Source organism: Gekko japonicus, unplaced genomic scaffold (assembly GCF_001447785.1).
Source record: "Gekko japonicus isolate JY-2015 unplaced genomic scaffold, Gekko_japonicus_V1.1 scaffold252, whole genome shotgun sequence".
Lineage (NCBI taxonomy): Eukaryota > Metazoa > Chordata > Lepidosauria > Squamata > Gekkonidae > Gekko > Gekko japonicus.
Genome location: NW_015163612.1, coordinates 555,180 through 565,124, shown reverse-complemented (window position 1 = coordinate 565,124; position 9,945 = coordinate 555,180). Strand labels below are relative to the sequence as shown.

General features: G+C 40.2%; 1 protein-coding gene across 1 annotated transcript in view; it reads right to left on the bottom strand.

The window, feature by feature from the left end:
- The window catches only part of TRDN (triadin), a 191,773-nt gene that overhangs the window by 53,298 nt on the left and 128,530 nt on the right, over positions 1-9,945 (bottom strand). The window contains exon 13 of the mRNA XM_015407343.1: positions 5,029-5,088. Coding sequence (XP_015262829.1) covers positions 5,029-5,088 — 60 coding nt within the window. The remainder of the gene's footprint in view (positions 1-5,028; positions 5,089-9,945) is intronic.

Sequence of the window (9,945 nt, the reverse complement as noted above, 5' to 3'; positions counted from 1 at the left end):
GGTGCACACAAGCACCCAACGGCGCATGCGAACACTTGGGTTAAAAAAACAACACAACCACCGCGGTGCTGTTTCTTTGCCGCGCTGCAGGAGTGAGGTATGATCGGCACCTCCCCCCAACCACGGGACGTCGGTGGGATGTCGGGTGGGATGTTTGATCCGGCTGCTGCGTGGTAGTTCGCTCCAGGGCAAACAACTATGCCTCCCCACCGCGATATCCTGCCCGTGTGACCGGGGCCATTATTAGTTTAGGTAGTAAGATTTTCATAATTTTTAAAATGTATTTATTTATGTATTTGCATTAACTGTGTGGATAGTGGGCAAAGGTTTGAACAAGAGAGAAAAGCTAGTTGTGGTATTATAGTAGCTTACCCGCTAGAAACAATCTCAGTAAGAATAACAGTTAAAACAAAACTTTGTATTTTTAATTTTGCTTCTGTTTCCCTATCATAGATAAATTAAATGAAATTAAGATCTATTGTTAATTAACTTTTTATTATTAGAAGTAGTATTATGGTTCAGATTGTTTAAAGGTTTGTATTTCTGCTATTTTGTCATGTAAATTAATTTGGTTGTGACAACTATGTTTGAGATTAGAGTGGCAAGCAGTAAGGATGGTATTGTAAATGGATAAGCAATATTTGGTAGAGAGTTGTTATTTGACTACTCCAGTTGAATATATAAAGAAAAACCTTTTCCTAAAATTAGAAAGAACATTAATATTTGACATGTGAGTAATTTAAATTAAAAACTGGCTTGTGATTTTTCAATTAGCTATATTGTTCCAAGGATGGGAAGACTGTTCAGTGGTAGTAAAGTGTATGTAGAAGTGTTTAATTATTTTTGTAGATCAATCCGAGAGAAATTAGAGTTACGCAATGTGAAATTTTAGTTGGTTAGTAGTAGATTAGAGGGGAATTATATGGTATTTAATTATAACCAAACTGTCTATGCACTGTGATATGTTGAGAAAAATTACTTGTAATATTTGCATAAAAACCCAATAAATATAATTAAAAAACAAACAAATGTTTAGAAGTGATTTTGCATCTCTGACAAAATACTTTCCCTATCCTGCTGTACAGTACTGAGTCAAGCTGAGACCTCTTGAAGTTGAAACTTAGTTTTAAGATATGAAGAAGAGGTACAGTGTGCAGATGAGTAAAGAGGACTTGCATTCAGCCTGTAGAATCTCTGTAAATGAAATACCCAACATGTCTTTTTTGATCTGTGTGCTTTTTTCCCTCTGATTGTGGTGGAAAATGCTATCAAGTCACAGCTGACTTCTGGTGACCTCATAGGGTTTTTAAGGTAAGAGACATTCAGAGGTGGTTTGCCATTGCCTGCCTCCGCATCACAACCCTGGGTGTTCCTTGGAGGTCTCCCAAATCCTAGCCATGGCCGACCCTGCTTAGTTTCCAAGATCTGATGAGATCAGGCTAGCCTGGGCACTTTTTTCTCTACGTAAGCTAAAATCAGTATGCAGATCATTTTGATCAAAGAAAGCATGGGGAAGAGAATTAACCCTCTTCCCTCAATGCCATGGCCCTGATCCATATCACCAAATTGCTTTTAGATTGCCTCCTCCTCCCGGAAAAACCAACTCAGGAGTTGCAGACACAAACTCCATTTTCAATTATTAGCTAGACCTATATTTGCTGAAGACTAAAGTTTGAACACTTATCCTCTTTGTAGAATTCTAGAAAAGTTCTGGGTAACCTCCATATGTGTCCGTTTGTGTATGTGTTTGTGTGAGCACTCAAGCAGTCTCTGTGTGAGATTGCACAGAGATCATAAAAGGACTTTTTGATCTATTCAAAGAAATTATTAGAACACATTTTTCCTTTTGAAAGTACTTTGTTTGCATATGACTTTCTCCAAAATATATGAAGAATCACACATCCACCAATTGGAGCCTGGTCTTGTAATTCCAAAGGTTTTTGGTTTTTTTCCTGATTAGGATTAGTTTACAATAGTCTTTCTGGATTTGGTCCTCCCACCCTGCATATATCTCATATACATTTGACACATTCTGTTAATATATTAGTATGTTTTGTTAGATAACTGAATTGTATTTTCATACAACTTATAAGGGAAAATGATAGAAAATTAATTAATCAAGAAACTTAGAAGGCACTGCAACTGTTTCAGTTTGTATCACATGAGGGCTGGTTTATATGAAATACCCATTGCCGGTGATTACATAAAAGCAATATTTTTTTTTTCTCTTGGCCAGTTAAAGAATTCAGAACACATTTATTCCTACATGCTTAGAAAGAAAAAGTTTGCAAATTGGAAGAAACAGAGTGCGGTTATAAACCTGCCAGACATCTGAAGTTGACGATTTTACGTAGTGCAGAAAAAGTAGACAAAGTTAAAATCCCATTAGATTAATGTGGCAAATTACCTATGCTAATCTGGTATTATGAGTAAATGTATATTTTAAGGCTAGCCATCACATTTATCCAGGTGGGTAGCCATGTTGGTCTGAAGCAGCAAAATGAAGTTTGAGTCCAGTGGCACCTTTAAGACCAACAGAATAAGCTTTCGTGTGCATGCACGCTTCTTCAGATACAATGAATTGGAAGTTACCAGTCCATACATACAGGTAGAGGGTGAGCAGTAAATTAGCATACAGCATAATGAAGATTTTTAACAGATTCAAGGACCAAACAGGAATAACAAGTTTAGTTTATATGTTACCCTTTGTTTGGGTTTAATTCTGGGGGGAACATAGTGAGGGAAATAAATATGTCAAAATTGGAGATTGATGGGTAGAAGTATCCTTAATTGTAGAATGCTGAGAGTAATTAACTAAGGCCCTGCCATTACGCTCCATCCATCTCCTTTCCATCATTGAGGTGACCTTACAGCATCAGATCTATCATACATTTTGAGAGGTAATCAAGCGTCATGCATCTCTAAGTTAGTTTACAAAATGTCCTTGATAATAGATTACATCTTTCTAGAAAATATATGGGGTTGGAGCCAAAGTATCACAACTGGGACAAAGCTCACCACCTCCTGTTTTTCACTGTAGTCCACTGAACATCCCTCTCAATTCTATTCCTGGGGGTTAAGCATCCTATCAAATGTGGGAGAAGACTCCAGCTGATAGCTGAATAATCCTCCTCTTTCAATAGAAGTGCCATTCTGCTATCATAAGTTTTATGATGAAAGAAAAACACCTTGGGATCCAACTCATGGCGAACGCATACATTTCAGAAGTAGTCACACTAAAATAATCAGAATCATACAAATTGGTCTTTTATCTAAAAATTCTCTCATCTCTCACATGTGCAACAAGATGTCATGTTTCCTCCCCATTCATGTTGATAAAAATGTCATCACAAGTAAACAGTTCCTTAATTGACATATACTTTGTGTGTGTGTTGAAAATACTATAATTGTGGAGAAAGCCAACATGGATGGAAGTTTCTAAAAGCCAAGGATTTCACTTCCACTACAATGTGAGGGAAATCATCCTAAAGCTTAATCTGTACTGTTAGCTCCAGCAGACGAAGCCAACAACATAACCAAAAAGGATCACAAATTGTACGTACATCATTTTTTCTAACAGCAAACTTCATGTTCCTAATACCAAACTTCATGTCTCTGTGTATCCTACATAGAGACAGCTATCAATTCTGACTATCTGAGGGGTTCCATAGGTAGGATTGCCAGCTCCCAGGTCCCGGTGGGGGTTCCCCATTTCTGGGGCTTCAATCTGCACCCGGCCAGCTGACCTGTAGGGGAAGCCCTGCCACCCATGCCCCACCCCCAAGAGCAACCCCCCGCCCACCCAACCAACCCTCTCTCTCCCCTCCCGCCCAGTTTAAAGGGCTTCAGCTGATTGGTGGGGACTACATAGCCTGTTGATCAGCTGGTGGGCCCTTTAAATCTAACAGGAGGAAGGGAGAGGGGAAGGGAGAGGGGAAGGAGAGGGGCGGTTGTGGGCCACATGCTTGGCTTGCAAAAAGACCCTGTGTGCCACAGCCTCCATCCCGCTCACAAAAAGATCCTTTAAAGGGGCTTTTTGTGAGCCGAACATGTGGCCCATGACTGCCCCTCCCCCTCCCTCCTGCTAGATTTAAACGGCTCTCCAGATGTTGGGCGGGCCACATGGTCCCCGCTGATAGCTGAAGTTCTTTAAATTGAGCAGGAGGGGAGGGAGAGGTGGCCGAGTGGGTGGTCGCTCTTGGGGGCGGGGCTTGGGGGCATCCCCGCCCAACCCCAGAATGCCCCAAAATCCCTCTGCTGGAGCGACGAGGGGTCCTGGCAACCCTATCCATAGGTATGCAGAAATATTAATTAGCAAGTTAAAAACAGGCCTCTTCACAATGGTCTGATGAGAAGCTCATAGAATTTTGAGAGGAAGTCTGTTAAAACAAGGAGAGGAAAACTGGACATATTAAGCCCCTAAGAGCACACTGTATTCTGGAGGAGGAGATTTGGGGAAATTTCGAATAATTTATTCCTGTTCCTCACTGCAGCTTCTAATATATTATACCAACAGAGGTACATAATAAAGGGCTTGATCTGAACTGTGCAAAGATGTGCTTGTATGCAACTTTTACTAGCTTAATAACTAAAGTGAATGCATTTAAATCTAATGGCCTTTTTTATTTCCATACATTTTTAAAGATGGTAATGGCAAAGGACCTCTTTTTTTCAGTACATATTTCATCTTCTCTATGACATAAACACATGCAAATCCTTGGGATTGGGCATATGTGTAACTCCAATAGCAACTAATTGTTATAAAGATTGTTCTATTCTTTCTGTTGGTTTCTGCTGATTTTTTTGTATTACCATCTTTATATTCTGTTATATTTCAGGCATGCATTTACAGAAAAGAGTATTAGAAGCTTTAATGGTACAGCCATTAGTTGATATGCTTTATTTAAAATCTGTTTGCACACTCTTCAAGTTTTAACAAATGAAAAGAGCACACACATTCCAAGAGCATAACAAAGCAGAAGCTCTCAGAGAAACCAAAAGTTCAATGATAGCGTTCAGTTCGAATACCTGTATAAAAATCCCCGTGTGAAAACATGTCAATCATATAGCGACAGAATGCATATTGATCTAGCAGAACAGAAAGGAAAGAAGAGTAATAAGACACAGTTAGAGATCTTTTTACACTTGAGTAACAGCATGTCATATATTGCTTAAAGCAATCAATAACAAAACAGGTTAATTTCATGTTGTTTTTAAGGACATAGTAATTTACTGAATAACAATTTACTGAATGACGTAAGGAATCCCCAGTGGCCAGAGATGTCTCATTACAAATAACTGTTAGGATAGGCTTCAGAGCAAAGAACAGCCAGGGTCTATAACATTTTGGAACCTTTCTGCTAGGGCATTTATCTTCTTCTGCATACTCATGGCTTTAAAACTCTCACTTCTTCTGGAAGTGCTAACAGTAACCACTCAAGACTTTTGTGGAATAGCCATGCATGGATATATAAGGCCAATGGAGGAGGCCAAGCAAATGCTTGTGCTGGCATCAGCTCAGATTATGAATCGGACCGTGACATTCTGAAGACTCGATGTTACAGTTTTATATGCTCAAATGCATACTTCTGAATTTCTGAATGTGTGTTAAATGCCACATTATTGTGGGTTAAATGTGGTTATTGACTTGATCCATATTTGAAAACATTGCTTTCAGTTCAGAACATATTTACTGGGACTAAGGTCAGACATTTACATGGCTATTTCTATTTTATAAAATGCAACAAAGTTCATCTTCCAAAGTGAAATGGAAATGTTCAAAGGAACTCTTAAACCCTGAGATCAAATGGCAAAGAACTTGACTGATGATTCAGAAAGTCAGCCAACAACTGCCTCTGCTTGGGGTCTCCAGATGAATTTTTTCCCTCACATCAGTGTGGTAGCTAAAGTTTCATATGCTACCTTTGAATTTCTGGAGCCGAACAATTAATTTATCTAGTAGTGATAGATGGACAGTTTTGGAAGCAACAATGACTAAACTTGACAGTCAGCAGGATTTGCCACTGGCCATTACATCACAGTTTTATATGGTTTTATTTACTCCTAGAGCTAGCGGTTTTCCTTTGGGCAGAATTTGTGATCTAATTATGCACATTCTAAATAAAGTTATGCAGACCACTGGAAATTAAAAATTTAGAGGCAGCACAAAATTAACTGCTTGATAAATTCACATAACAGAAGTGATATGTTACTGACTCTCTAATTCATTTTCATATTTAATTCAATAAAACCTCTGTTTTTAATTTATCTGCAGCTGCTGCTAAATAACCATGCTGCTGCACTCAAGAGATAGAGAATCCTGGGCTTTCATTGAAGAATTTAGGACAAGCTCATCTTCCTGAGCAATAATAGTTCCATGGGTATATTGTATCAAGAACTATTTCTTCTGTCCCAATTCAGTTGAAAAGAATGTCTTCTGGGAAATGAGAGTGTTTAAAATAAGCATCTTCATTTTGACTCTGTTTTACATGTTTCTGACCTATGTTCATGTTTATTCACAGAAAGCCTGTTGAGTGTCTCAGATACCCTTGCATTTCCAGAAATCTTATATGCAGGCAGTATTTTCCCAGATGCCAAAAGAGCTGTTGTATAAACAAATGTACCTAACAGCACATGTTACCATTTTGCATGTTACCATTTGACATAAGCAAATACCACTGATGGCCATACAGGTATTAACATTATTTCTTCCCTGCTCACAGACTGCAAACAGCGGCAGTGAAACTGACAAGTTTCCCCTCATCCCTGAATTCCTGATAAGTCCCTTCACTGTAAAGAAGAGAGGATCAAACTCAAATACCAATTTCATATCTACAGTGAAGGGCCTTTTCTGGTTCCTGGTAAAGCTTTGAGAAAGTTTTTCTGTTTCAACACTACTGTTTCAGCACAATTCTCACATCCTGTAAGAGATGTTGCATATCCAACCACCTTCTCAAGAGTATGCAAATAAGGCATCTGATTTTTTTCCTGTGACCACTATGTATTTGCATCTAGCTGCCTATACATTGTTAATGACAAAAAGTAAAATAGAATTTGTTACAATGTCAGCCTGAAATACATGTCCACACCAGCAGAATGACAATATCTGCATCAGAAATATAATCTGACAGACTAGCATGACATTCTTGATTTGTAAGGATTATTTTACATCAGCAGTTTTCTGTTAGAGCAAACTATCCACAGAAGCTAGACTCAGGTCCTGACCACACGGCAGAAAAAAACACGGGCAAAGTGCGGGTATTCAGAGCCACACCAAAAGAAACACGCGGCGGCAGGATCACATTGATCCCCTGAGCCGCCGCGCTGTTGCTCCCCGGCACAATCAGATGCCGGGGAGGAAGCCACCGAGTGGAGACCAAGACAGCCGACTGCATATGTGTGCGCATGCGCAGTTCAGCCAGAAGTTCAGCCATTTTCGGCCTGAAGGGCCGGATCGGGGATGGGTGCACAACGCTTCCCAGATGTTGCGGTGGGATCGCGCCCGTTTGCTGCGGCCCTGATCCGTCCCTCTTCCGGCCCAAACCCTTAAGCGTGACTGGGGCCTCAGGTGAGTTGCCATGTTGGTCTGAAGCAACAGAACAAAGTTTGAGTCCAGTGGCACCTTTAAGAACAACAAAAGTTTACTCAAGTCTGTATCTGAAGAAATGTGCTTGCACCTTGATTAAAATTTTGTTGGTATTAAAATTGGCATGGGACTCAAACTTTGTTATCCACTGAAGCATCAGTTTGCATTATACATTCATGTTTAGGATTGTTCATTTCATGATTAAAAACACACCGTTTCAGAGATGTTTCCCATATCTATAAAATTTTCTAAAACGTTTTGTAGTAAGGACTAATATTACACAATCTCTTTAAATTAATATGGGACATGCATTTGGATGCCTTTTCAAGCTGCGTTGAAATGAATGAAGGTTGTGCAACATAACCACTCAATTTAGGCTAAGGATGGACTGGCAGTATGAAGCGCGAGGGAGGCGGGGCAAAAATACCCGGACCAAGTCGTGTCAGGGATTCCTGGTTGCACTGCACCTACTGATGTGGGAGCATACCGGGGGGAGGCACAAGGGAGCGTTCACACTGTTGGCCCGCCCCTGGTGGAGGCGTGGCTGTAAGCAGCTTTTTTCATTCCGGCGACATGCGCATAGGCGCAGCACCGCAGCAATACAGCTTGTTTACGGCTTTTAGCGTGCACACTTCCAGGAAGTGGGATCAACACGCTCTCCAGGGTTTGCTACCACTTTCTCCTGGTACTTTTTAAACTCAGTAGGGAATCATGATAGGACGGGTTGAGTATGGCTGGGGAACGCCTCACAGCTGTGGCTGTGTGAACCGGCCCCTTTAATCCATTTGTGAAATGTGCCTATATTGGGCCAAACTGCCAGTCTGAACTCAGCCTTATTGTACCTAGTTTCCAGAAATAAATATTCCACTGGTACTATGTAAAAGCTCCTATTCATTTCATGGCACGTTCACCAGGAGATGTTTTCCAGCCAGCATATCTACTAGCAACTAGTCTATTTCTAAAATTTAAGGACACAATCTAAGTGCTACTGAAGTTACTGAAAAAATTCCCACTGATTTCCCAAATATACATTCCAAGATTAAAATGGCCTGCATAAAATCTATTGACAGTAAAACAGATGTAGAAAAACTATTAATGCCAGCAATGATTTGAATTCATTGAATTTTCCTTGTTCAATTTTTTTTTAAAAGTCTAGATTAAATCTGAAAATGAATCCTGAGAGTGAGCATGGTATGTTGTTCCCAATGAGGCCATCTGCTGTCTTAGACCCCTGAAAGATCATTGTTTCTACCAGGGCTCTTTTTGTAGAAAAAGCCCAGCAGGAACTCATTAGCATAATAGGCCACACCCAACAGCAGGAACTCATTAGCATATTGGGCCACATCCCTGACAGCACAGCTCATTAGCACATTAGGCCACACCCACATGTTACCAGAAGTGTGGTCATCCAGCCACACCCACCTTTTGCTTGTTATTCTGTTTACCTTGTTTGTTGTCAAAACCCAGGGCCTTTTTATGTAGCAAGAACTCCTTTGCATGTTAGGCCACACACCCCTAATGTAGCCAATCCTAATGAGTTTTGGTTGTTGGGTGTGGCCTATTATGCTAATGAGTTCCTGCTGGGCGTGGCCAACTTGGGAGCCAGACGGAACTCCATTCCTGTGCGTTCCTGCACAAAAATAGCCCTGGTTTCTACACTCCTACACCTCAGTGTGTGCCCGCTACAGGAACAGCTTGTCATTTCTTCATTCTGCCCCCTCTATCGCCCAAGCAAGTTACCCAAGCTCAGAGCTCACACTAAGGGCAGGAAGGTGGAAACTGAATTCTTTGGAAATCTGTGAATCCCTCTGTATTCAAGCTCTGTACCCTTGCAAGGAAGAATCATGACCCCAAATCAAGATACTAAACCTTGGAATATAGCAATTTATAATATAAAATTATGCTACAGTTCTGAAGAAAAAATGTATCATGAGGCAGTAAGAGTTTTGACATGTCCTCTGCACTCAATGAATCTTTACAACACATATAAATAAAATGACTAGGTAGAAAAGTTTTTTTAAAAATAAATATACCACACTGCAATTATTTCCTAACACTCCATGACTATAGATTCGTTTTAAGCTAATGCATCTTATTGAAATAAATGCTTATGCTGTAACTTGGAGCTGAAGGGGGGGGGGTTGTCCCACAACTACCAGTCCCTAACACTTCTTGATAATTTATGTAGTCTTTAAGGCAAGAAGAAGCAAGAATTAAAGTAATTTTGATGTGCAGTGTGCTGGTTTTAGTCACAAGGTTCCCTGTTGTGTTTTCTCACATAACCACAATGATACATTTTCTGGCAAAGGGATTATAGGGCCCTTCATTTCTGGGTTTGAGCAATTATTCTTCAGTCCATC